The 27,448-nt window shown below is 57.3% G+C and overlaps 2 protein-coding genes and 1 long non-coding RNA gene across 3 annotated transcripts in view; all 3 read left to right on the top strand.

Annotated features, from left to right (window-relative positions):
- The first annotated feature begins 965 nt into the window (after positions 1-965).
- On the top strand, positions 966-3,260 carry LOC113619587 (uncharacterized). The gene is made up of 4 exons (XR_003432441.1): positions 966-1,129; positions 1,997-2,151; positions 2,592-2,688; positions 3,162-3,260. It is a non-coding gene; the product is annotated as an uncharacterized LOC113619587 (long non-coding RNA).
- Positions 3,261-4,498: 1,238 nt separating this feature from the next.
- Positions 4,499-19,548, top strand: LOC113619390 (hemicentin-2-like). The gene is made up of 16 exons (XM_027104101.1): positions 4,499-4,556; positions 4,813-4,989; positions 6,617-6,774; positions 7,602-7,725; positions 8,152-8,327; positions 9,364-9,460; positions 12,166-12,327; positions 13,166-13,447; positions 14,487-14,654; positions 15,812-15,925; positions 16,358-16,444; positions 17,150-17,341; positions 18,193-18,366; positions 18,491-18,604; positions 19,041-19,167; positions 19,542-19,548. Exons 1-16 carry the CDS (start codon positions 4,499-4,501, stop codon positions 19,546-19,548), a joined length of 2,217 nt encoding a protein of 738 aa, XP_026959902.1.
- Positions 19,043-27,448, top strand: part of HMCN2 (hemicentin 2) — a 44,066-nt gene continuing 35,660 nt past the window's right edge. The window contains 10 exon segments of the mRNA XM_027104531.1: positions 19,043-19,183; positions 19,542-19,692; positions 20,546-20,764; positions 22,410-22,523; positions 22,929-23,116; positions 23,745-23,841; positions 24,613-24,774; positions 24,947-25,060; positions 26,017-26,219; positions 26,932-27,013. Of these exon segments, the coding sequence (XP_026960332.1) occupies positions 19,638-19,692; positions 20,546-20,764; positions 22,410-22,523; positions 22,929-23,116; positions 23,745-23,841; positions 24,613-24,774; positions 24,947-25,060; positions 26,017-26,219; positions 26,932-27,013 (1,234 nt within the window). The 5' untranslated portion in view covers positions 19,043-19,183; positions 19,542-19,637.

Below are 27,448 nucleotides of genomic sequence, written 5' to 3'. Positions count from 1 at the left end.
CTGGCGGAGGGCCCCGTGTGGTGAAGGCCGTGGCCGGGAGGCCCTTGGCGCTGGAGTGTGTGGCCAGAGGCCACCCACCCCCCACCCTCTCCTGGCACCACGAGGGGCTACCCGTGGCGGAGAGCAATGGGACGTGGCTGGAGGTGGGCGGCGGCATGCTGAGCCTGGAGAGCCTGGGGGAGGCGTCTGGAGGCCTGTACAGCTGCGTGGCCAGCAGCCCTGCCGGGGAGGCCGTGCTGCAGTACTCCGTGGAGGTGCAGGGTGAGCCCAGGCCTGCCCCACCCGAGTCACCTGGGCCGTGGACCCCTCCTCCCACGCCTAGCCTGCTTCTTCCATTTCACGGACACTTCACAGCCATTAACCCTGGATAAGGCAGGGAACAGGGAGACGGGACTCCTGAGCCCTGGGTCTGGTGGGAAGACATTGAATAAACAGACCGATCCTGTGGGGAGGCTGAACTTGGGCGGTCCTAGAAGGCCTTCTGGACAAGGGGCCGTTTATGGGAGTGCTTGAAGGGTGAGGGGAAGCTTGGGCCTGGCTCTGGCGGCACTGGGACTTGGGAGGGCTGTAGGCCGGGATTTCCTCAGCTCCAGACACCCAATGGTGGCCCCTGCCCACAGTGCCCCCACAGCTCCTGTTGGCTGAAGGCTTGGGCCCGGTGACCACCCTCGTAGGACAGCCCCTGGACCTTCCCTGCCAGGCCTCAGGCTCCCCAGTGCCCGCGATCCAGTGCGTATGGGGTGGTGGAGGCCAGAACTGGTGGGCTGGGGGACAGGCAGAGAGCATGCTTTGGAGGTGGGTGGGGACGGGAGATGCTTCCCCTCCCAGGAGCATGAAAGAGGCCATGGAGCCCGGGACGTGAGGACAGGAGAGAGATGCTGCCTGGCCTCTTGGCCTGTCCTGTTGCGCCTACCTTCTCTAGCCTCAGGCTGACCCGTTCCCCTCCCCACACACCTTAGCTGGCTGCAGAATGGCCGCCCAGCCGAGGAGCTGGCCGGGGTACAGCTGACCTCGCAGGGGACCACACTGCGCATCGACCACGTGGAGCTGGACCACGCGGGCCTCTTCGCCTGCCAGGCCACCAATGAAGCGGGCACTGCAGGGGCTGAAGTGGAGTTGTCTGTGCACGGTGAGGGCAGCCTGGCGTTCTGGGGCAATGACAGCCCGAGATGCTGGGGTGGGTGAAGCCAGCCTGACAGACCTGGGAAGGGCGTGGAGCTGGTCTTCTCTGGACAGCATTCCTGGTCTGGACTTGCCAGCTCCCCAAAGAGACACAGGTGTGAGAGGGTGGTCTCATCTGCTCACCACACTTGTCTACAGGCCTTTGATCCCCTCCCTAGCCTCCCGCCGACCCCAGCTCACTCTCTTTATGCTGACCACGCTGAATTTTATTCAACTGTTTAAATACGTTGGCTTTCTTGCCTCCAGTCCTGCAAATGCTGTTCCCTCTGCCTGGAACATTCTTCCTCTTTGCCTGATTAGCTCCTCCCTATCTTTCAGGTCTGTCCTAAAAAACACCCCTTCCTCCAGGAAGCCCTCCTTGATTCCACCATGGTTATAATCTGCACTGCCCAGCCTCTCATGGCCATAACCCCCCACCTACTGTATTGGGATTTCTCGTTTGGCTGTTCATCTCCACTGCCCAGCTTGGGAGCTCTGAGGGCAGCACAGAACTTTCTCTGCTGTGTCCCTGTGCATAGTGCAGTGTGGGACACAGAGTAGATGCTCAGTGCACATACGGATGGATAATGGATGGATGAATGATGGATGGATGGATGATGAATGGGAGAATTTGAAAGGGAAAGACTAGCTCTGCCGGCTCTCTGTCTGGTGCTCTTTACCCTAAGGCCAGGTATCTGGAGGGTTGAGTGGAGGGAAGCTAGAGGCCAGCCCTGCAAGGCCACTCCCTCCCTCTGCAGGCATTGAAGAGGTTTCTGGGTGCCCACTGCACCCCTCCTGACCCTGACTGTGCCTCCCTGCCTCTCCCTCTGCCCAGAGCTCCCATCGGTGGTCATAGTTGGGGGTGAGAACATCACAGCCCCTTTCCTGCAGCCTGTGACCCTCCAATGTGCAGGGACTGGGGTTCCTACCCCAAGCCTCCGCTGGTGGAAGGATGGTGTGGCCCTGGCAGCCTCGGGGGGGAACCTGCAGGTACGTGCAAGGGCCCCAGGGCTGGCAGGCCAACCTTGCACAGGGGGAGGGGCTGCTTTTTAGCGGCCCCAGGGAGCCCAAGCGGAGCTCTGGCAGCCTGGGGGCAGGACAAACAGAGTCCACTCATCCTAGAAATGTTCAGTGGACCTTGGGGTGCTGGGTCTGAAGAAGGAAGGGAGCCCTAAACCTAGTCGAGGTCCCCGGAGTTTGAGCTCCCAGAGGGAGAAAATGGGGGGAGGGGAGTATCCCCAAGACCAGAGGGATCCCCTGGAATCTGAATGTGTGGCTCAGAACTCCAGCCGGAACCAAGCTTGTGCCCCTGCCTCACTTCTCCTGCGCTGGGGTCAGCAACAGCCTGCCCACTTGCCATGTCCGTGTTGCTCTGACCCCAGGCCCCACCCGCATCCTGGCAGACACCTGCCTTTCCTCCTCTCCACCAGATCGAGAAGGTGGACCTGAGGGACGAAGGCATCTACACTTGTGCTGCCACTAACCTGGCTGGGGAGAGCAGGAGAGACGTGGCGCTCAAGGTGTTGGGTGAGGATGTGGGTGGAGGCGGAGCCTGGACCTGGGGTGGTGGGTGATTGAGGGCCCGCAGGGCTGCCGTGGGGGGTTGGGGACGGCTGAGGGTTCTGAAATTAATGTCACGTACTTAACTTTAGAAGTAGAAAATCATTTGCTCCGTGGTCGCTTTTGGTTGTTTTCTGCCCGATTTTCAGTGGACAGCCTTGTTCTCATTCATATTTATCTTTGCTTGTTCTCTTCATCTGGGGGCTCATTTAGGTCCTTGTGTATATGGGCAAATCCTTGCCCTTGTCACTCCTCTTGACTGTCTGGGGTCCACCTCCCCGGTGCGCCTGATGCTGGCTGTTCCCGGGGGGTCAGGCGCCAGGGTTGTCCTTGTTGCCCAGCCTGCCTTGGGAAGGCTGGGGAGGGGCACTGGGGAGGCTGAGATGAGCCACCCAGAGCCTGTACCCCCTCCAAGCCGGGGCTCTCTTCGTCTCCCCTAGTGCCCCCCAGTATCGAGCCGGGCCTGGTCAAAAAGGCAGTGCTGGAAAATGCCTCCGTAAACTTGGAGTGTCTGGCTTCAGGCGTACCCCCTCCTGGTAAGTAAGACCCCTCCTGTTGGCTGAAAGCCACCTCCAGCCAACCCCAGTTCCCATCCAAAGAGGCGGGGCAGTGCCACAGGCACCACTCTGGCTGTGGACAAAGCAGGATGAGATCAGCAGGCCTTCCCCTTCCCTCCCCAGCATTCCCCTCTTCCTTGTCAACAGCCATTTATGCAATGCCCATTACATGCCAGTCACTGCCAGGGCCCAGAGCCTTTGCACTGGTGTCTGAAACAAACCTGCCGGGTTTCTGCAGAGTTTGTGGCTTCACGGGGCCGCCCCGGGGCTGGCGGTGAGAAACAGGACCTGGAGGGCCTGGGCCTCTTCTCTAGACCAGCAGTTGAGCAAAGGTCTGAGAGCTACGGCTGGGTGTGGGTGCCCAGCAGACAGGATGGGCCCAGGAAGGGGGTCCCTTTCCTGTCCCCCATCTGAGCCAGCTCAACCCTGCTTTGCCTGGGGTGGTGAGCCCTGGAGGTATTTGCCCTCTGCCATGGGGAAACCCTCTTCTGGGCTGGACCCTGGCAGGAGGTAAGGAAGTTGAAGATACAATCGGTCGTTACTAATTTATTTATTATCTCTTTATTAACTTTATTTTTAAATTTATTTTTAAATTGAAGTATATTGGTTTACAATGTTGTGTTAATTTCTGCGGTACAGCAAAGTGATTCAGTTATACATATACATATATATATGTATATATATATATATATATATACATTCTTTTTAATATGCTTTTCCATTATGGTTTATCATAGGATATTGCATATAATTCTCTGTGTTATACAGTAGAACTTTGTTGTTTATCCATTCTACATATGATAGCTTATGTATGCTGACCCCAACCTCCCACTCCGTCCCTCCCCAACCCCCTTTCCCGTGGCAACCACCAGTCTGTTCTCTGTGTCCACGAGTCTGTTTTGTAGATAGGTTCATTTGTGTCATATTTTAGATTCCACATATAAGTGATATCATATGGTATTTGTCTTTCTCTTTCTTACCTCACTTAGTATGATAATCTCTGGTTCCACCCATGTTGCTGCAAATGGCATTCTTTTGTTCTTTTTTACGGCTGAGTAGTATTCCATTGTGTATATGCGCCCATCTTTATCCATTCCTCTGTCGATGGACGTTTACGTTGTTTCCATGTCTTGGCTATTGTGAATAGTGCTGCTGTGGACATGGGGGCGCATGTAGCTTTTTATAATTGGTCCATATTTATGAGGCTGCTGTTTTGGGGTATGCCGTGTTCTCCTCTAAAGATCTCCCTCATGGGTGGTCTCCTGGCAGGGGGAGGACGTGAGGGGCTGGGCTGACTTTGACTCTCCTTGCTCCTGGCTGCCCCAGCCTGCATCCCTCTCTGCCTTCGGTTCCATCTCAGACAATGCCGCCCTGTTCTGCCCCGCCCCCCTTCCTGGAGAACACTGGCTTTCTCCAGCGCCTGAAATAAAGGCACACCACGTGGCCACCCCGGAAGCCTCTCCTGGATGCCCATGACACAGGGCACAGTCTGAAGGGCTGGCAGGGACCCTTTCATCTCTCTTCTCTTCACCAGATATCTCCTGGTTCAAGGGCCACCAGCCTGTCTCTGCCCAGAAGGGAGTGATGGTGTCAGCTGATGGGAGAGTTCTCCTCATTGAGCGAGCCCAGTTTTCTGACGCTGGGAGCTACCGCTGTGTGGCATCCAATGTGGCAGGCAGCACAGAGCTGCAGTATGGCCTACGGGTCAATGGTGAGCTGCCCTGAGACTAAAGGGATCCTTGTCCCCAAAGTTGTCTTCCATCCATTTGTCCCTCAGTCTGTTCATCCATCTGTCGTCCATCCATCCATCCTTCCTTTCATTCATCTTTCCTTCCTTCCATCCATTGATAATTTACCCATCCATTCTTCTATCCATGCATGGAAACACTCAACTGTTCTTCCACTGATCCAACCACCCATCCAGTCCTCTGCCTATCCACCCATCCATCCATCTAACCATCCATTTATTCAAACACCAATTCCTCCATCTATTGAGTACAGGCGTACCTCAGAGACACTGCAGGTTCATTCAGTTCCAGGCCACCACAATAAAGCGAATATCAAAATAAAGCAAGTCACATGAACGTTTTGGTTCCCCCTTGCATAGAAAAGTTCTGTTTACACTATACTGTAGTAACTGTGCAGTAGCATTATGTCTAAAGAAAGTACAGACTTTAATTAAAAAGTATTTTATTGCTAAAAAATGCTAACCATCATCTGAGCCTTTGGTGAGTCGTAGTAGCAACCTCAAAGGTCACTATAACAAATAGAACAGTAAGGGAAAAGTTTGAAATATGGCGAGAATTACCAAAATGTGACGCAGAGACTAGAAGTGAGCCAATGCTGTTGGAAAAATAGCACCGATAGACTTGCGCAAGGCAGGGTTGCCACAAACCTTCCGTTTGTAAAAAACACAACATCTGCAAAGTGCAGTGAGGCGAAGCACAGTAAAACGAGATGTGCCTGTACGTGCTCTGGGCAGACCCTGGGGCTGCGGCCCTGAACAAGACGGACCCGGGAGCTTTCAGTCTAGTGGAGGATACAGTAACTGGATACTTACCCAAAGTACTGTTTCATGACGATTGTGATAAGAGCTAGGAAAAGTGAGGTACAACTGAATGCCTGGAACTGGGGCGCTGACCTGGCCTGGGGGGTCCCAGGAGGCATCTTGGAGAGCTGGATGCCTAAACGGAGACCATGTTCCAAATGCTAAGGCTATAGAGAGTTTGAGAAACTGAAAGGAGGCTGGGGGCTTGGAGCTTACAGAACAGTGAGAGGAGGGGCCAGGGTGGTGCTGGGGACCAGATGGAGGCTGGAAAGATTGGGTCTTTATCCTGACAGCAGTGGGTAGGGAGCTGGACAGGAGGCTGGGACCCTGGGTGTCATGGCTCATGCCTCCCAGATACAACTGACTCTTCTGACCATTTTCTGCCCACGAGGGGCTGTCTGGAGGCTGATACCTCTGAGTTGGAAAGCAAAACCTGCCCAGGGATTCTCAACCCTGGTTACCCCTACACCATCCCCCTGATAATGACCTCGTGCTGACCAGAAGGCCCAAGTTGAGGTGCTGCTTCTGCCAGTTCCTAGCTGGTCAGCCCTGGGCAGGTGACTTCCCTCTCTGAGCCTCAGTTTCCCATCTGTGGAAGCCTCGTGATGGAGTTGGAAGGGTGAGATGAGCAACCTCAAGGACTGTGGAGCGCTGCGCCCATGTTGGGAGTGGCTGTCCCTAAGCTTTTGTTTGTGGCCGTGTGCTCCCGTGTGGGTACCCAGCCAGGGGCCCTGCCTGCTTCACCCCCAGCGGGGCTCAGCCTGTGCCCTGTGCCGCCCTCACCCTGCAGTGCCTCCGCGCATCACTCTGCCACCCAGCCTGCCGGGCCCCGTGATGCTCCACAGCCCGGTTCGGCTGACCTGTAACGCCACGGGAGCCCCCAGCCCCATGCTGATGTGGCTGAAGGATGGAAACCCTGTGTCCACTGCAGGGACCTCTGGCCTCCAGGTCAGTAGGGGTGGGTGGCCCTGACTCGCCTGCCGGGTGCCTCAGTGGGTGCTGGGAGCAGAGGTCAGGGCCTGGGAGTGCTGCGGGGAGACGGAAACAGTGATGGCCCAGGATGGTCGACTGGAGGGAGGAAGGGGAGATGCTGAACGGAGTCTAGAGCCAGGTGGTCTCCAGAAACGTAATGCACACCACCCAGGTGAACCGAATATGTAATTTAAAATTTTCTAGTAGCTGCATTAGGAGGAATAAAAAGAAACAGGTGAAACCAATTTTAATAATGCATTTTAAGGAATTCCCTGGTGGTGCAGTGGTTAGGACTCCTTGCTTCCACTGCAGGGGGTACGGGTTCGATCCCTGGTCGGGGAACTAAGATCCCAAAAGCCTCACAGTGTGGCATACATAAATAGATGAAAGTGTCCTTCGGCTACTTTATTTATTTATAAATAAATTAAAAGTGAATATTAAAAAAAACCTGCTGTATAAAAAATACATTTTAGTTCACCCAGTATATCCAAAAAGTATCATTGCATCACGTGATCAGTATAAGAAATCATGAACCAGACATTTTTGTACAAGCTCTTTGAAATCAGTCGTGCATCTTACGCTTGGGGACCAGCCCTATCTCAAGGGCTCCCGAGCCATAGCCCCACTCCAGGGGACTGTTTCCCAGGACAGATGTTATTCCCCACCAGCCAGCAGAGGTCCTGGGGTCTGGGTAGAACTCGGGGTTCCTCTGCACTGTGGTGGGCCCCGGGGGTCTGGGACAAGCTGCCCGCTGTGCCTGCTAGCAGGGCCGGACCTCACGTGGACTTCCTTCTGGGCCACAGGTCTTCCCTGGGGGCCGGGTCCTCACGCTGGCCAGTGCCCGGGCTTCCGACTCCGGCAGCTACTCCTGCGTCGCCGTGAATGCGGTGGGCGAGGACCGCCGGGACATCATCCTGCACGTCCACGGTGAGTGTCAGGCCCTGGACTTTGCCGGGTGCAGGCCGGCGGCTCAAGAAGGTGGGGCTGGGGCATCCCCGGGGGTTGGATGTAGGAGGTCTGGCCTGGGACTGTGTCTGCCTTCATGTAGGGGTTAGTTGGACCCCCAGAGCCCTCTCCTAGTGTGTGAACTCCCCTGTTGTGGACAGGTGGGCGGGTGGGCCCTTTCCTCAGTGGTAACGTCTGGTACAACTAAAGTACAAAATCATATTCAGACTATTGACGTTGTTATAATGCACCATCCTCTTCAGGTTTGGGGGCCTCCTCTGAAGGTCATCAAGGGGAGGACGAGAGGGCTGCAGCTCAGGGGGTGGGCCCTCGTCCTAACGGTGACTTCCCATCCCTGGTGGTTGCTCCCGGCTGCTGAGACAGCCCCTGCCCCGCCCCCTCCCGCAGTGCCCCCAAGCATCCTTGGAGAAGAGCTGAATGTGTCCGTCGTGGCCAACGAGTCAGTGGCCCTGGAGTGCCAGAGCCACGCTGTGCCCCCTCCCGTGCTGAGCTGGCGGAAGGACGGCCGCCCCCTGGAGCCCCGGCCTGGCATCCGCCTCTCCGCAGACAAGGCCTTGCTGGAGGTGTGCGGCCTCCCAGGCCACCAAGGGGGCCCCCACTGTGAGCAGAGCTGAGCCCTGAACAGGGCGGGCTGAGGTGCCCCCGTGAGCATCAGTTCAGCTCACTGTGACCTGCAGGCCCCTCCAGTCCCAGGACCCATCAGAGCTGCTTCCAGCCGAACAGGGATGGAGAGCAAAGCCCCAGGACTGAGCCCTCAGTGGCGGGGCGGGGGGGCACTTTCCTCAGGACCCCCACGAGTTTTTCACTCCTTGTTCGAAAGCCTCCTTGCCTTTGGGCATTTAAGGCCCTTCATCTGACCCGGCAAGGCAGGGGTTAACTAGGGTCAGGGCCTCTGGAGTCACAGCCTGGATTTAAAGTTTAGCTCCACCTCTCCGGACTACTGCCCGGTTGGGTGGTCGTGTTCTGACCACCCTGGCCTCTGCTCTCTCACCTGTGAGCACCTGTTGCCTTTCTTCTGGGGTGGCTGGGAGAGTCCTAGAGAATGTCTGTGAGGCCCCACCTGCCCCAGAGCACAGCTCGTCCATGTCAGCTGCGGGAGGGACGTACCTCTCCAAGGCGCGGGGAGAACCCTCCACTCCAGCCTGTTCCTCTTCCTCCCACCCCTCTACATCTTGTGATGTGATCATCCCCCACTCTGAGCCCCTTTCTTTGGTTTCCTCTGCCTGGAATACCGCCCCCGCCTTCCCTTCATTCTGCAAAGCCACAGCCTAGCTCCCTCACCCCCCTAGGTCAGGATCTGACCCCTGAGGACAGGGTCCCCTCCGCCTCCTCCTTGGATCAGGACTGGGCTGTGGATGTGAAGTGGGGTGAGGCTGGCAGGGCCACCATTTGTGCCCGGTCCATGTCAGGCCACCAAGGCCCTGGCTTCCAGAAACTTCCCGGTACAAGAGGCGCAGCAGGTGCTACCACTGCTCCGTGGTTCCGGGTGGGAGGGGGGACTCAGCAACGTAAAGTGACATGCCCAAGGTCACACAGTCTGTCCGGGCGTAATCCCATCTGTGCCGCCCCCGCTGATGGGTTGTTTTTGCTCTCGGCCAGGTGGACAGAGCCGGGGTGGCGGACGCAGGCCGCTATACCTGCGAGGCGCGGAACCAGGCAGGCTGCTCGGAGAAACACTACAACCTAAATGTCTGGGGTGAGGTTCTCCTGGGCTGGGCTGGGGTCCCTCCCCCTGCCCCTGTGAGGGCTGGCTCTCAAGCGCTGGGGTTGGGGCTGCCTTGAGTGGGCTCTAGGATACAGCCCTCCTCCACCCCACCCTCTCTCCCACGGGGTCCCTTTCTTATCCCAGCCCACAACTTCCTGCCCACCTCACCTCCTCTGTTTCACTCAGTCCCTCCAGTGTTCCCCTCACCAGAGCCTCGCACCCTGACTGTGACCGAGGGGCACCCCGCCAGGCTGTCCTGCGAATGTTGGGGCGTCCCCTTCCCCAAGATCTCCTGGAGAAAGGACGGTAGGATGGCTGACCTCGCCCAGCCCTACCCTCATTGCCCCACCCAAGGAGGCTGCTCCCTGCCCTCGCTGGGTGCCCCCATTCTAGCTGAGTTGGAGGTGGGTGGGCTTACAGCCCCTAGGGGGTGTGGGTGCTGGTGACAGAAGGCCCTGCAGCCCCTCCTCAGCCAATGAGAGCTGGATTGATCCTCAGGCCTCACTTCAGATGTCTCTTCTTCCAGGAAGCCCTCCCTGACCTCCATCCCAGTCTAGGCCTCCTTGACGCCACCCCTGCATGTTAGCTCATCATATTACCCACCTTAGTCCTTCAATGTCTGCTCCTCCGTGAGCCCGTGAGCCCTGGGAGGCACTGTCTGGGAATTCAGCAGTGGCTAAGACAGTGCCCGGTACAAAACAGGTGCTCAATAAATATTTGGAATTCATATTTAACCAGTATTTGTTGAGAGCCTCTCGTACCAGGCCCCATTCTAGGTGCTGGACGTACGGCAGTGGATTGAGGCAGTCAGATAATAAATGAGAAGTTAGTATAGGCCTACCTCATTTTATTGTACTTTGCTTTACTGAGTTTCGCAGATGTCATGTTTTTTATAAATTGAAGGTTTATGGCAACCCTGCCTCCAGCAAGTCTATCGGTACCATTTCCCCAACATTTTCCAGCATTTGCTCACTTTGGGTCTCTGTCCCATTTTGATAATTCTCCCAATATTTATAACTTTTTCATTATTATAATTATGTTTGTTATGGTGGTCTGTGATGAGAGATCTTTGATATTACTATTGAAAAAAGATTATGGCTTGCTGAAGGCTCAGATGATGGTTGGCATTTTAAAGTATTTTACATTAGGTTATGTACGTCGTGTTTTTAAACCTAATAGTGCACACGTAATAGACTAAACATAGTTTTTATATGCCCTGGGAAACCAAAAGATCACGTGACCCGCTTTATTTCGATATACGCTTTTTGCATTTGTCTGGAACTGAACCTATGATATCTCCGAGGTATGCCTGTAAATGACTTAATACCTGACATGATAAGTGCTATGGAGAGAAATAAAAGCCAGGAAAGGGGAGAAGTCGTGAGGGGGGAGGGAGGTGGGATTTGCAATTTTAAGTTGGGTGGCCAGGGACATTTGACCAAGCAGATGTGGAGAAGGTGAGGGATGGGCATGAGGATATTGTAGGGAAAAGCATTCCAGGCAGAGGTGATGGCAGGTGCAAAGGCCCTGGGGCAGGGGTGAACCAAGCATGTTTGAAGAACAGCAAAGAGGCTGGTGGGGCTGGAGCAGATTCAGCAAGGGGACGGTACTAGGCGATGGTCACCTGTGCGATGGGGGTGGATCAAAGGCTGTAAGGATCTCAGGTTTTACCTTGAGTGACATGGGGCTTCTGGAGGGGTCTGGTTTGTGCTCTAGATGGTTCCTACCAGCATGATGAGAATAGAGCATTGGGAGCAAGGGTGGGAGCAGAATGGCCAGTGAGGGGGTTCCTGCAGGGACTCTGGGCAAGAGATGCTGGCACGTGGACTAGGTGGGTATCCATGAGGTGTTGGGAGGGGGCCGGAGTCTCGATGCATTTCAAAGGTGGTGCTGGCCGGATTTTCTGACGGCTGGGATAGGGGGCTAAGAAGAAGGAGGGGTCGGGGATGACTTCTGGCCTGGTAGTCAGGAGAGTGATTCTGCCATCACCCAGATGGAGAGGCTGCAAGGACAGGTCTGGGAAGAGAGGTCTGGACTAAGAATAAATCCCAAAGTGACAAGACAAGTCGAGATCACCAGGGGAGAGAGCGCGGACAGAGAATAGTATGTAAGAGCGAGGAAGGATGTCATGTGGCCACCTAGTCTCCTCCCACTGCGGGGACACATGCTGATGGATGGCCAGAGCCCAGAGGGCCGCTCTGCTGTGAACAGGTGCAGGATGTTGGAAGTTAGTGTTGAATCCAGTGCCCCTTGGTTTACAAAACCCTTCCCTGCATCGGGGTCCCCTTGCTGCCAGGCGTGCCAGCTGCTTGGTCTCCCTCCCCTATCTGTGTAGCTAGATGGATGGGTCATTCATTCGATAGCCTTCACTGAGCGCTATTATATGCCAGGCCCCAGAGAACCTCTAAGGATCCCAGGGGGAAAGTGAGGCAGGGTCTGCCGTCCAGGACAGCCCACGCCAGGGCAGGATTCGGACGTGCCACCTGCAGGCTTATCTGTGTTGGGGAGAGGCTCAGTGTTATGGGAGCTCAGAGTGGGTTCCGGGATCAGATTTGGTGCTCAGGGAAGGCTTCCTGGTGGAGGTGACATCTAAGTGGGCACCTGACGCATGAGCAGGAGCTGGCCAGGATGGATGGGAGGACAAGTGTTCGAGGTGGAAGGACCAAGGACCAGGGGCTTCTTTCTCATGCATCCAGGTCAGCCTCTGCCCATGGACGGGGCTGGCCTTGGGCAGGTGTCAGCTGTGGGGCGGCTGCTGTATCTAGCACAGGCCCAGCCGGCCCAGGAGGGAACGTACACCTGTGAGTGCAGCAACGTGGCCGGGAATAGCAGCCGGGACCAGCAACTGGAGGTGTTTGGTGAGTCAGGCTGGGACGACCTGAACCAGGCGGAAGGGGCCAGGTGGGGCCCAAAGGGCGGGCAGCCAGGTGCCCTGGCGGGGCAGACCTCACCCCAAAACCCAAGCAAAGACAAAACAGGGCTGATGAGAGCACTGTCCTGTTACCCCTTAGCTCTCTGGCCTTTCAACTGCCCCCTACCCCCAGCCAGCTTCTTACAGCTCCTGACCTCAGCGTGAGAGAGGGGGCAGCGTGATCCCAAGAAGCCCCCAATGGTCCAGAGGGGGAAAAAAACACAGCTTGGAGCAGTTGGAAACTAAAGAAATGTAAAATTGATATGAAGCTCCTATATGTGATGGAAACGTAAGTCTCCATCTACATGTCCTGCCGGGATGAAATGAAATATCTCAACCTTGTAAAAATCATTCTAGAAAATAAAACCAAAAAAATGCTGTTCAGCATCTTGGGGAGAACCCCACCTGTGGAATAATCCCTCACCCTCGGCTAGTCCTAAGAGCTGTTTAAGTTCCGGGAAGCCTCTGGTTTCTAAGGAAGAAAACCCCTCACAAATCTTCAGGGCTGTTCTGTGAGCTCGTTATCCGAACGGCGGGCCTTCCTGTGATTCACAGGGTGTGGGAGAGGGGGCCATGGGGGACTTTTCTGACCCCATTATACAGATGCAAAGTGGAGGCCCAGAGAGGCGAGGTCACCTGGCTGAGGTCACCTGGCTAAGGTCACACAGCCAGCAAGGGACATGGAAGAACACAGGCCAAATGGAGGCGAGCCCAGAGCCTGGCATGTGGCGCGTGTTTGGTGCCCGGCGGCCCACTTTCCCTGACGTGCTTTCTCCCCATGCCAGTTCCCCCTCAGATCACGGGCCCCCGGGAGCCCCACACACAGCTGTCTGTGGTCCAGGACGAGGAGGCCACTCTGGAATGCAACGCCACAGGGAAACCCCCGCCCAGGGTGACGTGGGAGCGGGACGGCGAGCCAGTGGGGGCCGAGCCTGGCCTGCGGCTGCAGAGCCAGGGTCAGAGGCTGCACGTGGAGCGGGCTCGGGCTGTCCACGCCGGGCGCTACAGCTGCATGGCTGAGAACGTGGCCGGGAGGGCCGAGAGGAGGTTTGCGCTCTCTGTGCTGGGTGAGGACCTGCGGCCTGCTGGAGGAGGGCAGGAAGGGGACCAGACTGGAGAAGGCAAGGCTGCTTCCGTCCCCAAGCTGTGCTCCTGGGGCCACCCCCTTGTTCTGCCAGGAGTCGGACCCCTCTGGGTAGGGCTCCTGTTGGAAGAAGCTGCAAGCACTGCTTTCAAAATCAGGATTGGTTCCAAATGGCCCTCATTTCCCTCCCTCCTGTCTCCCGTGTTTGCGGTTCCCCTCCTCTGTTCCGGGCATTCTTTATCCTGCATGACTCGTATGTGATGGGGGAATTCAGGGTCCCCGAGAGATCAGGAAGATCCTGACCACTGTCCTGGGAAGTCAGGGCAGCTTCCTGTAGGAGGTGACCTTTTTGCTGAAATGCAAAGGCTGGGTAGGTGTTCGTCGGGAGCCGGGGTGAGAGGAAGTGTGCCAGGCATAGGGAACAGACTCTGCAGAGGGCTGGGGCACGTTCACGGGGGCTAGAAGAGCCTTGTGCTTCCAATCTCTTACTGAGCTCCTACTGCATGCCTCAGGGTGGAGGCAGGGAGTGGAGAGAGACAAGGAGGGAGAGGTGGGCAGGGGTCCTTTAGGGAGGACCCTCTCATGTCTCCATCATTGCTGGGATCCCCAGCCTCGCCCACCTATCCCTGCCTGATAGGGTGTGGCTTCCTTTCTGAATGGAACTCTGCTCTGTGGATTTAGGGACCCATCTGGTGTTCCCCTTTGCTCTAACTCCCGTCTCATTTGCTCAGTCTTTGCTCCATGCCAGGCTCTGTGCTAAGCGCTCTACACACGTCCTTGTCGAATTCTCCTGGCGTTCCAACGAGGGGTCGGGGAAACTGGGGCCCAAGCCTGTTACCAAAGCCCAGCCCGTGGCCATCACTCACGCCCTTCAGTGGGAGCAGCTCTGATCTTGTCGCTTCTGCTCCTCAGGCTTCCCTGACTGGGGGGCGGGGGTCCTCGGCGAGGGCATTGGTGGGGAGACAAGCAGGAGCATACAGCCCCCGTCTGCATCCTGAATGTGGCTTCTTCTCCGTGTCTAGTGCCCCCAGAGCTCGTTGGAGACTTTGACCCACTGACCAATGTCACGGCTGTGTTGCACAGCCCCTTGACACTGCTCTGTCAAGCCACAGGCATCCCGCCTCCAGGGGTCCTCTGGTTCCGAGGGGAGGAACCCATCAGCCCTGGGCAGGACACCTACCTCTTGGCAGGTAAGGTGCCGGTCAGGGGAGTATCTGGTTATCGGGTCTGGCCCTCTACCTCTGTCCATCACATGCCTGTGACCTCTGATCCTGCACTGCCAGGCTTGGTTGGGATAACCGTTTTAGCGGTTGGGCCCCCGAGAGTGCACCCAAAAACACTGGTCAGGTGAGGTGCTCCAGGGAAAAAAAAAATCAGATTTAAATAAGTTTGGAAAAGGCTTCCTGTCTGCTCTCCTGGAGACTCACAGTGACCATCTGTATAGTCAAGGTTCTGATAAGTCCTGCGGAAAAAAATTCTCACGGCACCTATGAAACATAGCATGGAACGGTAACAAACTTTGGGAAATGCTGATCTAAGCACTTTCTCCTTTGAATATTCATCTTCCTCACAGAGTTGGTTTGTGATGGTTCTTGCTGGAATACAAATGGGGAAACTGAGGCCCAAGAGGCAATATCCCATCAGAATCTTTCAGGGACTTCCAGGCCCCCTGAAGCTCAGCCTCAATGACCCGTCAGTTGTTCCATGCAGCCAAAGCTGGGATGGTAAATAAGTTTCCCCTTGTGCACCACTTCTGAGCGCTTGGTGGGGGCCGCCAGATTCAGTGTGATGATATGAATTCAGAGACTGCATCTGGGCCCAGCAGAAAGGAGAGTGGTGATCAATTAGTGATGTCTGCCCTGGGTGCAAGAATAGCAGTGATGATGTGTATCTACCTTCCTTGGGCTGGTCTTAGGAGATCCTTGCATTCCTCTGAGAGGAGCTGGTTCACCTCTGAGAGGTCCTTGGGAGAAGGTGGCCTTTTACCAGGTCCATCAGAGTCGAATGAGGGTTCTGATCTGAGCCAGGACTACATAAACCATTGCTGTCCTTTTAGCCCCAGCCAACCCACAGAAGAGAGGGTAGCCAGGTGACAGATCCTTCTTACTAGAACAGGGTCCTCAAGTTTACCCTGGTGTAGATCTAATGTCCAGGGGGCTCCATCTATCTGTTTACCCTCCTGGGCCTCAGTTTACCCGTCTGAGGAATGGAACATTGTGGGAGGCAGACACCTCTACCTCTAAATATAATGCCTGGCATGCTCCTCTTCCTGGCGGGCAGCCTGGGCTCAGCTTGGGACAGAAGGCTGCTCATAGCTGTGCGTGGAGCCCACTCCCCCCCTCCCCAGGTGGTTGGATGCTGAAGATGACCCGGGCCCAGGAGCGAGACAGAGGCCTCTACTCGTGCCTGGCAAGCAACGAGGTTGGGGAGGTGCGGAGGAACTTCAGCGTGGAGGTCCTGGGTATGTCACCGCCCCATTCTCGTGGGCACCCACCAATCCTTTCCCTCAGGCCTGGGAGCTTCTGGAGGTGGGGTCTGGCACCGGCAGGAGGGAGAAGCCAAGCCTTGTTTTCTTTGCCTCATCAGCAACCTCTTCTCTGAGGCTGCCATAGAACTTTCCAGAAACAGCTGGAACTAACCCCAGATGAAAGGGGGAAAAGATTTTCAATACCACCCAACTGCCTTCCTCTGATCAGGGCCTTCTCCCAGAGGCACTGGTACTTCCCTCAGCCAGCTGCTGAGGGTTAGGGTTGGGGTTTATTAAACTCACAGCCCCATGGAGGCAGGCGTGAGGGGATGGGGAAATGGAAGAGAGGTACCATGGGCTCTTAGCTTCCTGCTCCGTGGTTGTTCAGCGTGGTCAGTTAGTGTCTGTCTTCCCTGCTTCTCCCAGTTCCTCCCAGTATCGAGAACGAGGACCTGGAGGAGGCAATCAAGGTTCCCGAGGGGCAGACGGCTCACCTGACGTGCAATGTCACGGGTAAGGGACACACGCAGTGAACTGGAAGAAGGGTGAGAGGCAGCTCTGAGAAGCAGGGGGACCCCGGAGATCTCGGCTGCCTGCCCCCAGCCCTACTGCTCCCCACAGAGGGTCTCTCACCATCTTGGCCTTTGCACTCTCTGTGCCTCTGCCCCAAACACTCTTCCCTACTCATCTGACTACAGAGCTCAGCTCCCAGGACCCTCCACAAGGAGTCCTTGGCCGACCCTCTGGGCCCATGGGCTCCTACAGGTCCCAGTACTCCCCTATCCCAGCACTGACCACACTGGACCATAGTGGCCTTGTGATACCTGTGTACCCCAGCCAAGCTCTGAGCTCCTTGAGGACCAAGGGCTGCCTTGTCACCATGGTTCCCCCAGTGCCCAGCAGAGTAGGCTCCCATTAATGCTTGTGGGCTGGGAGAGATGGATGCATGGATGGGTGGGTGGATGGATGGAAGGGATAACTTGCCTTTCTGTCCTGCCTGTCTGTACCAAGCCATTCCTGCCCACAACCTGGGTAAGGAAAAGGCAATCAAACCACATAGGAAAGGGCCCAGGCCAGGCCTGGTGGCTGCTTCTGTGTCTTGCCCTGTTACATGGGCCTCTGGACTAAGGTGGAGAATGGATGTCCCCTAACCCATCTTGGAGCAGCCTCTGACCTCTTGTTTGAAGCATTTCACTTGCCTCTCCCCTCTGCATACAGGCCACCCACAGCCCAAGGTCACATGGTTCAAAGATGGCAGGCCCCTGGCTGGCGGAGATGCCCACCGCATCTCTCCAGATGGAGCCCTCCTGCAGGTCCCCCAGGCCAACCTGTCTAGTGCAGGCCACTACTCCTGTATTGCGGCCAATGCCATAGGAGAGAAGACCAAACATTTCCAGCTTAGCGTCCTGGGTAAGTGCTAAGCATCTTCTGGCCGCCATCGGTGCCGGCAGGCTGGTACCAAGGTGACCAGCTCCTTACAGACAGCTTCCCACAAAGCACTTTACCATTTTTTCTTCCACGTCAACAACAACAACAATAATAATAACAGCCCTATAGGCTGAACCTCTACCATGGGCCAGGCATTTGGACAGGCCTGATTAGCTGAATCTTTTCAACAACCCTAGGAGGTGGGAGATGTGCTTGTCCCCATGTCAACAATGAAGCCCTGAGGCTTAGAGAGGTGACAAGACTCCAGGCCCCAGGGTCGGGGCTCACACCCAGGCAGGCAGTCTCCCAAGGGCCGTCAGCGGGAACTGTCTCGTTAGGAGAAACAGGGGTCTAGAAGTTGAGAGGAGCACAGATCTGTTTCTTAAAATGCTGTTGGTAAAAGGGAGGGTCCCCAGCGAGAGCTGAAAGAGAAAATGTGGAGACCAATGAAAGCAGAGCTATTCTACCCAGCAGGGAGTAAAACTCCATCCCCACCTCTGCTCAGAGAGTGGTAACAATTGGAACCACAAACAGAATTGAGAAGGCTCTGGTTAAATGAGCAGATTCTGGATGTTAAGAGACTATTGGGGAAACTGAGGCACAACTGACCAGGTTCCCCTATGGTGTTGCTTAGTGATGGGGAGCCTGGGCTCTGGGTCACCCAGGCCTGAATTCAAGCGTGGCCACACAGTGCGTGGCTCCTCTGAGCCTCAGTTTCCCCTCTGTGCGATGCAAGTAGCAAAAGCCAAGCACCAGGGTCTGAGGCTCTTCTGGGTCCTTGGGCCCAGGGTGGGGGATCTCCATTCACGAGCACACTCCCTGCCCCACCGCAGTGGTTCCCACCATCCTGGGAGTGAGCGAGGACGGTGCTGACGAGGAGGTGACCGTGACCATCAACAACCCCGTCTCCCTGATCTGCGAGGCGCTGGCCTTTCCCTCCCCCACCATCACCTGGATGAAGGATGGGGCCCCGTTTGAGGGCTTGAACAACGTCCAGCTGCTCCCAGGTGATGCCCTCGGGGTGGAGAGGAGGGAGACAGGGGGCAGGTGACGCGTCATCGGGCTGGGTCAGAGGAAGGGAGCCTAAGTGAATGCCTGGGGGTGGCCCGCTGCCCCCCGCCCCCCAAGCAGGCACCCACGGGCTGCAGATCCTGAATGCCCAGAAGGAAGACGCGGGCCAGTACACCTGCGTGGTCACCAATGAGCTTGGCGAGGCCATGAAGAACTACCACGTGGAAGTCCTCAGTGAGTCAGGGACCCTCCAGGGCACCAGTCGGGTGCCCTCTGATGGTCACTGGCCAGCCAGGGCCGGCTCAGTCATTTTAGGGCCGAGGACCTAGGAGGAGGGAACAAGTGAGCTAGGACTTGGGCCACGTGGACGCCCAGAGCCACACCAGTCCTGGCTTCCTTCTGCCACTCACACTGTGGTACAACCAGAGACCCCACAACTTGAGACCTGGTACCCCCAAGAGAGCTCCCAGAGGTCACCCCAGGAATCCCCCCACCTCAGACCTGACCTGTCCCGTAACCATCTCTCCCCAGGAGCGGGTGGGTTTCCAGAGTCCCTCCACTCTCAGAGAGCCAACACCCCGTTTCTGGGACAGACCCGGGGCCAGGGGGAGCGCAGGGTCTCAGCACCTCTTCTGCGGGCCTGCTCCTCAGACTGCTTTGTGGTTTTCAGTTCCCCCTTCCATCTCCAAAGATGACCCCTCCGGGGAGGTCGTCGTGAAGGAAGTGAAGTCCAAGGTCAATAGTACCTTGACCCTGGAGTGCGAGTGCTGGGCCACGCCCCCACCCACCATCAGCTGGTACAAAGACGGACGGGTGAGCCCGGGACACCCTGGCGGCCTCAGGCTCTCAGTCTGGTCCCCCTCGTCTGCTTGGAAGCTTCCAGAAAAGGCAGTCAAGGCATCAGGCCCCAGAGCTGGCCTGGGCCCCACCCCACCCTTTGTATTTTAATAAGAAATTCAACTCTTTATAGGAAACAAGTCTCACGAACATTAAACCCTCACTGAATTCTCTTCTAATTTTTAAGTTGTATGGATTTGGTGTTACAAAATTGCCGGGGTGGTCTTATCACTTTATGTTGTGTTCCAAAAATTGTGTGAAAATAGAAGTACACTCGTCTGGGGGCTTTCTGCCCCTCATTTCTGATGTCTGTTTCCCCTCTTTCCACCCTCAGCCCGTGACCCCCAACCAGCGTGTCCACATCCTTGGTGAAGGACAGCTACTCCAGATCCAGCCCACGGAGGTCTCGGATTCTGGGCGATACGTGTGCATGGCCACCAATGTGGTTGGCGAGGATGACCAGGACTTCAACGTGCTCATCCAGGGTGTGTAGGGCCACAGGGAGGGGTGGGGCGTGGGCCAGTAGGACTGCGAGGCCGCATGGCTGGGGGTGGGGAGTGTCAGTGCTTCTGGGGTGGCCTGGTGGGAGGGCTCTGTTCTTATCGCTGTCTGTATGTGTGGCCCCCAAGCCCCTGGCCTGGGCTCTTTCATGAACTGACCTTGTGACAAGGACATTGTTGCCCCCCCAGGCCTTGGTTTTACCTTTGTAAAATGTGGGTGATCAAATCAGGTGACCTTGAGGGCTCCCCCAGTTCAAAAAGCCAGTGATGAGGGGCCTCTGTGCTCCAAGGCATACACTCTGGCTAACGCTTAGAATCTGGCATTCTCCTCTGAGAAATACCAGCGTGTCACAAGACTGAGTCCACTAGACACGAGCTCCAGAGAGAGGAAACTTATCCTAGTGCCCAGCATAGTAGTTGCTCAGTAAACACTGGTTGAAGCAGTGAGTGAATTTAAAAACTGCCTTGGGGCTTCCCTGGTGGCACAGTGGTTGAGAGTCCGCCTGCCGATGCAGGGGACACGGGTTCGTGCCCCGGTCCAGGAAGATCCCACTTGCCGCGGAGCGGCTGGGCCCGTGAGCCATGGCCGCTGAGGCTGCGCGTCCGGAGCCTGTGCTCCGCAACGGGAGAGGCCACAACAGTGAGAGGCCCGCGTACCGCAAAACAAACAAACAAACAAAACAAACAAACAAACAAATAAAAACTGCCTTGACTGAAGGATTTGGCTCAAACGGTGGAATTTCTGTGCCTGGGGAGGGGCTGGGACGGGAATCTCTTTGAGCGGTTCATCCCCGTCCCTCAGCTGTGGGTCCTAATGGCTTTGTCCCCCACTCCCTAGTACCCCCCATGTTCCAGAAGGTGGGAGATGCCGGTGCAGCCTTTGAGACCCTGTCCCGAGAGGAAGAGGCCCGGGGTGGGGTGACGGAATACCGGGAGATCGTGGAGAACAACCCCGCCTACCTGTACTGTGACACCAACGCGGTCCCACCCCCGGAGCTCACCTGGTACAGGGAAGACCAGCCCCTCTCGGCCACAGATGGGGTGTCTGTTCTGCAAGGTAGGCCAGGGCTGCAGAGAGAAGCAGGGCATTTGCAGGCAGGCACCAGGGTCACACCCACATCAGAGCCGGTCTCCTCTGCCTTTCTGTAAGTCCTTGAGCTCTCCTGTGTGCTGCTTGCTGTGTGACCCCGGGCAGGGCACGTGACCACTCTGGACCTTAGCTGCCTTTTGTAAACCGGGGCTAGAAGTTCTTTACCAGTTTGAAGGCTAGAATGGGGTCCCTTTCTGCCTCTGGTTTTTAGAACAGAGGTTCTCATCTCGGCCGTGCCCACCTCTGGGCTTCAACATCTGTAATGTCCTGGCCCCTTTCTCTGGAGGTGTGGCCGGTTCCTTTATTAAGACCTTGTGACCCCAAATACTGAAGAATCTCTCCCTGGGCTCTGATGACCACCCAGAGTCCAAGCTCATGGCTTATGTGACCTTTTAAATTTCTTCTTACAACTTTAAATATTTCTTTAAGGTTATTTAGTTTTTGTAAACAACTGCTTTATTTCAGAATAGTTTTTTGTGGATGACTTTGAATTAAAAGGCTCCGGGGATGGGACTTAGAAATGCCTGGCTTCCCTAGGGTGGCCCACAACTGGGAGGTATTCGAGACACAGAGCCCGGATGGGGTCCTGCCGGGTCCTGCCGTGTCCTGCCAGGTCCTGCCTGGTCCTGCCAGGCTTGGGCCAGTTGTGGCGCTGTCCAGCAGAGGGGGATGATGTGGGCTGCAGGATGAACAGGGTCATTCCAGGGTTTGTACTTTGGTACTTGCAGAAGAAGTTTGCCCCTTGGAGATCTGGGAGAGGCAATGCTTACGGAAAGCTCGATTAACCTTTAACCTGGCACTGCCCTCTGACCTAGGGATGCAGTGAGCTCAGTCACATGCTGATTGGCCTCTGACCCTGGCCACTGACCCCTAATCCTGGGTACACAGTGGTCACAGTCACAGCTGACTTTAATTCTGGCCCTGATCACAGATTAACCTCATGTATCGAGTGACCCCTCCCCCAGCCGTGGCCACTGCCTCCCCAAATCCCGGGTACTGTCTCCTGGCTCTGCACATAGTGAGCCCCTGGTTCTAACCCTGCTCACAGCCCACCACATCCTGGGTCAGAGATCCCCCAACCCAGAGTCCTGAGCACACAGCAACCCTAGCCCAGCTTCCACTAGAGACCAGCTCCAGGCCCACAGATGCCAGGCTCTGGCCCTGGCTGGCTCTTGTGCACAGAGGGTCCCAGGTGCTGCACCCCAACTGCCCCCACGCCCAACCACTGCCGCCTCCTGAGAGCCTCTGCCGACATGTGCCAAGCTCTCTGCCCTTCCCTCTGCCTTCGGTGAGGAGCTGGGCTCAGCACTGCCGGGCACTCTTTTCTGGGAGCCTCAGTTTTTCCATCTGTAAGATGGGAGTAGTAACAGCACACGGAGTCAGAGGCCAGGGAAATGCTCGGCCCAGGGCCTGGCACAGAGTACGCTGCCACTGCGCTTTATTTGATCCCCTTGACCCGTGACCTGAGCAGAGCAGGCGATTCTCTGCGTTTCACAGATGAGGTGGGGGAGCGGGAGTGGCCGGTGGGGAAGTGATGTGTCCCAGGTCCCCTCCAGGGGGAAGAGCGGGTTTCCTCGCCCTGGCTCAGGCCTCTGTCCCCACATCCCCGCAGGAGGCCGGGTCCTGCAGATCCCCCTGGTGCGTGCGGAAGATGCCGGGAGGTACTCTTGCAAGGCCTCCAATGAGGTGGGCGCGGACTGGCTGCACTACCAGCTGCTGGTGCTGAGTGAGTGGCCCGGCCTGGGGGCGGGCGGGCGCGGCGTGGGCTCATGGCTACAGGTCCCATGAGGGGCCCCCTCCCAAAGGGGGTCCAAGTAGAGAGCATGTTCAGTCCTACTGTACTCAGAGGTTGGTACGGTAGGGGTTACGAGCTTGGGCTCTGAAACCAGACAGGACTGGATTCAAATTGCAAGTGAGCTGCTTCCTAGCTGTGTGACCTTGAGCAAATCACAGCCCTCTCTGTGCCCGATTCCTTAGCTGCGGCAGGGCCTGGGAGCGCTTGGTGGGCAGGGTTCAAGGAGCCCCAGCCAGTGCCCGGCACCAAGCAGTGTTCTTGCCTCGACGCCCGCCCCCCCAGGGACCTTTCCCAGGGAGGCTGCCCGCTCTTCACCCTCTTCTCTCCCCCACCCAGCCCCACCTGTGATCCCGGGTGCCACAGAGGAGCTGGTGGAGGAGGTGACTGTCAACGCCAGCAGCACCGTCAGCCTACAGTGCCCGGCCCTGGGCAACCCTGTGCCCACCATCTCGTGGCTCCAGAACGGGCTGCCTTTCTCCCCAAGCCCGTGGCTGCAGGTCCTGGAGGACGGGCAAGTGTTGCAGGTCAGGGCGACCCCCGGCTTGGGCTGAAGGCAGCGGCTGCTGTGACGCAGCGCTGCTTGTCTGAGGACCGATGAGCTGACCCCTCTCTGGGCCAAATGAGGCTCTTTGCCTGCAACCACGTTGGAGCCCCTGGGATTTAATTCAGCCCACCAGATAATCGTATGTGAGCAGCCTTGCTGGGCTACGCATGGCACCTGAAAAGGACGCACAGGCGTGCCACACTTGGAGCCCAGCACGGCACAGGGCAGCCGTCCTCGGGAGTGCCATTGGACGCTTACAGAGCTGTGCCCAGCACCTAGGACCTCGGGCAGCTCCTCGGCCACCCAGTGTCCAGACACAGCCCCACGGCACCCCTGGAGTCCAACACAGCACACAGCACCCTCCTCGGGGCTGGGGGAGGGGACTGTTGTCACCATCTAGTTTGCTACGGGGACTCATCCGTCAGCTTCGCATGCCCCCAGGTGTCACAGAAAGCCCTAGATGGCTGTGGGGTGAGCCCCTAAGCATTGCTCCATGTAGGCAAAGGTGGTCTTCCTGGTCCCTGCCGTGCCTGGAATGGGTGGGAGGAACCCTCACACTAGTTCCCGGTGGGACCCAGAGCCATCCGGCCGGTGGCATGCGCCCACAGGTGTCCACGGCAGAGGTGGCTGACGCTGCCAGCTACATGTGTGTGGCCGAGAACCCGGCGGGCTCCGCGGAGAAGCTCTTCACCCTCAGGGTGCAAGGTGAGCTGGGCTGAGCAGGAAACCCCCTGGGTTCCCCAGCTGAGGAGGGGCTGGTGCTCTGGGTCTGTCCCACGTGCTCCGAGGACTCACCGTGCGGGCAGACACAGCGCCTCGGTCCTTCCAGTGTCCTGGGCTCTGGGCCAGTGCCAGCCGTACCCCAGGAGCGCATGTGGGGGACCCTGATCGCTAGATAATTGTAAGCAGCTTCGGGGGCTGCCAGAAGAATGGATCTTCTGAGGCCTTACAGCACCATGATTGCGCATTTGCTGTGTACCTGGCGTGGGGCTGAGTACTTTCCCCGGACTCGTAGCTGAGAGGTTAGCCCAATTTTAGGGCTGTGGAAACAGACTCAGAGATGTCATCCAGTGGGAGTCTCCCCGCCCTGGAGTCGGTCGGCCCTCCCCACCTCTGCATTCTTGTGACACATATACGTCTCAGTGGCCATGAACTCTGCCTCCAGATGTGGGGCAGCTGTGGCCTCGGGGCGGAGGGATGATGGTATTACTCAAGGTCTAGGACCCAAACCTGAACTGATAGTCTGGCTCTGCCACTGAGCAGCTGAGTGACGTTGGAAAAGTGACTCTCCCTCTCTGATCTCTAAGCCCCCGTGTTCGCATCTGTAAGATGGTTATGACAGATAGGAGCTGCTGCACAGTGAGGTTTGAAGCTCCAGGAGCTAGTGAAGGCCCTGTGTCTCACTCTGTGGCCGTCCGCTCCCTGCCGGTATGCGTCGTCATGTGTCTTTCTTTATCCTGGTGGCCGCGGGGACAGTCCCACCACGAATCGCGGGTCTGAACTCGGAGCAGGTCACCGCCATCCTCAACAGCAGCGTCTCCTTCCCATGCGAGGTCCACGCTCACCCGAGCCCTGAAGTCACGTGGTACAAGGACAGCCGGGCCCTCTCCATGGGAGAAGAAGTCTTCCTCCTGCCTGGTGAGTAAACTGAGGCTGGGGACCCAGCTCTGAGGCTCTGTGGGAAAGCAGAGCTGCCTCCCCAAACCTGGGACGGGACTGGATGTTGGGGAGGGCTTTAGGGCTGTGGGCGTGGGGGCTGGGGGCTGGGGCCTGTTCACTGGTACCAGGGGCATCTCCCCCACCCTGGCAGGCACCCACACACTGCAGCTGGCTCGGACACAGCCGTCGGACTCTGGAATGTACATGTGTGAGGCCCTCAATGCCGCCGGCCGGGACCAAAAGCTGGTGCAGCTTAGCGTGCTGGGTATGTCCTGTCTGTCCCCCCACCGGCACTGTCCCCCACTCCTTCAATCAGCCCTCACACCCTCAGACAGCACAGCTCCCTGGGGGAGCCTGGGATGCCCTGTGCCCTCTGCTGCAGTGGTTTCAGGGGGGCATGGTGGTTAAGATCCTAATTTTTAGCGTTTGGACATGCTTGGGTTTGAAACTCAGCTGTCCACTTATTTGCTCTGTGACCTTGGGCAAGTCACTTCCCCTCCCTGAGCCTTGGGTCTCTCAGCTGTAAGGTGATGGTTGGTATAAGGGTAAGATGATGGTATGTGAGCCCTTAGCCCAGTGCCTGGTGCCCCGTGAGCTGTGAAGCTGAGGAGGGGGCAGCAGGATAACAGCCAGAGCTGGCCCAGGAAGGGCCCTTCCCAAGCCTGATGGATCACGAAGTTCTCTGCGTGGAACCTTCTGGGGGGCTTCTGGTCTTCTGAATCCTCTTGGGGAAAAGCTGGCCCAAGATGTCATGAGCCAGCACTCCCTGGAGGGTTCTTTCAAGCCCTGGGGCAGGTTCATTCATTTGTGCCTGTTCACCTACTGTGCGCCCGGCACCGTGCCAGGTCTTGTGGGCTCACAGCTGGGGTGGGAGCTTCTGCACTGGTTTGCTGGAGGGACATGGGCCTGTGGACCCGCATGGAGGGCCCTAACCTAGCTGGGGCCTGCCCTGCGTAGGAAAGAGCCTAGGAGGGTTGTCATAGCATCTCCCCCGACTGGGAGGCTGAACCCAGAGAGGGCAAGAGGCTTTTCCCAGGTCACCCAGCGGGCCCTTGGCATGCTGGCCTGGCTTCTCTTCTTCCAGCTCCCTGGGTCTGTGCCATCCCCTGCGGCGGGGTCCACTGCGTGACCTTGTCTCTCCATAGGCTGTTAGCCTGCGGCTGGGGCCAGGGAGGACACGGGGAAGGCCGCGCCCCTCACTCAGCTCATCTCCTTCCCCAGTTCCCCCAACCTTCAGGCAGGCTTCCAGTGGCCCCCAGGGTGTGGTCCTGGTGAAGGCGGGGGACAAGGCCGTCCTGAGCTGCGAGGCAGACTCACTTCCCGAGCCAACCGTGACCTGGCACAAGGACGGGCAGCCCCTGGCCCTGGCACAGAGGACCCAAGCTCTGCTGGGTGGGCAGAGGCTGGAGATCCAGGACACCCAGGTGAGATGTCTGGTGGTGCGGGCAGCCGCGGGAAGCCCTGGGAATGTCACCTCCTGGTCCTGGGGAGCTGAGGGTGGGCATGGGGGGCAGCTGGGTGGCAAGATGGGGGGGGGCTGCTGCCTCCTTGGCCTGCAGGATCCCAATCCAAGATGATGAGCAGCGTCCGGGGTGGGAGACGTGGGAAGAGCACGGGGCCCCAGATCCGGCTCCACACTGACTCACAGAATCACTTGGAGCAGATCCGCCTGCCTGTTGCCCCAGAATCCAGAAGCCTTTGCAGGCCCCTCGGGTTGTGACTCCCCGGGAGTCTGTTCCACCTGCCCACGCCCCTCCCTGGGATGGATTAGACACTCACGAGTGTTCTCTGGATGAACATTTGCTGCTCCTCTCGAACTGCACCTGGGTTCCGTCTCCTGACTCAGCGCCATCCCCACAGTGAGGGAACCTTCTCCTCCAGGCTCCACAGACAGACATGCAGCCCCAGGGAAGGGTGGGGTCTGCATGCTGTGCACTCACCTTCCATCGGCCCTCCTGCATCTTAAGGCTCTTGGGAAAGGCCAGAGGGTCCCCTCTCCCCTTTGGCTTCCCAGGCAGGACCGGCATATTTGGGGAGTCCCTGCTGTGGAAGGTTCTGGGACCTGGATGTTTTGGGGGAGCCGTAGGTATCCCCACTGCAGCCGCACACTGTCTTCATGTGCTCTCTCCGTCCCAGGTGTCGGATAAAGGTTTATACAGCTGTAGAGTCAACAATACAGCCGGGGAGGCCGTGCGGACCTTCACCCTCACGGTCCAGGGTAAGCCGGGCACCAGGCTGCCAGCGTCGCTGCGGTACCCCTAGCAGCACAGGGAGTTGCCAAGGATGGGAAGGGCCATAGCTGGAAAGGGAAGGTGTGGCTGAGTGTTTAGGGCACAAGATCTGGAATTGAAAAGACCAGGATCCGAATAGGACTCTGCCAATGACTTGCTCTGTGGGACTCAGTAGAGTGACTTTACCCCTTTGAACCTCAGCTTTATCTTCAGTAAAAGGAGCTAAAAGTAGTACCTGCCTGTGTGGCACCCAGGAAGTGCTCCATCTGTGGTCTGCCATGACTGTGTCTAGAAAGTGCTGGGCCGGGGGCCCGGCGTGGAAGCACTGGGACAGGAGCCCTAAGAGATCAGACCCTCGGAGTGCAGGGGCCATGTCACCCCCGCCTGAGCCCTGAGGTGCCTGCCCCAGCAGCCCAAGAATG

The sequence above is a fragment of the Aethalodelphis obliquidens genome, unplaced genomic scaffold, assembly GCF_003676395.1.
Source record: "Aethalodelphis obliquidens isolate GAN/ISIS:26980383/991018 unplaced genomic scaffold, ASM367639v1 scaffold7, whole genome shotgun sequence".
In the NCBI taxonomy this organism is placed as follows: domain Eukaryota; kingdom Metazoa; phylum Chordata; class Mammalia; order Artiodactyla; family Delphinidae; genus Aethalodelphis; species Aethalodelphis obliquidens.
This window is presented reverse-complemented; position numbering and strand designations above follow the sequence as displayed.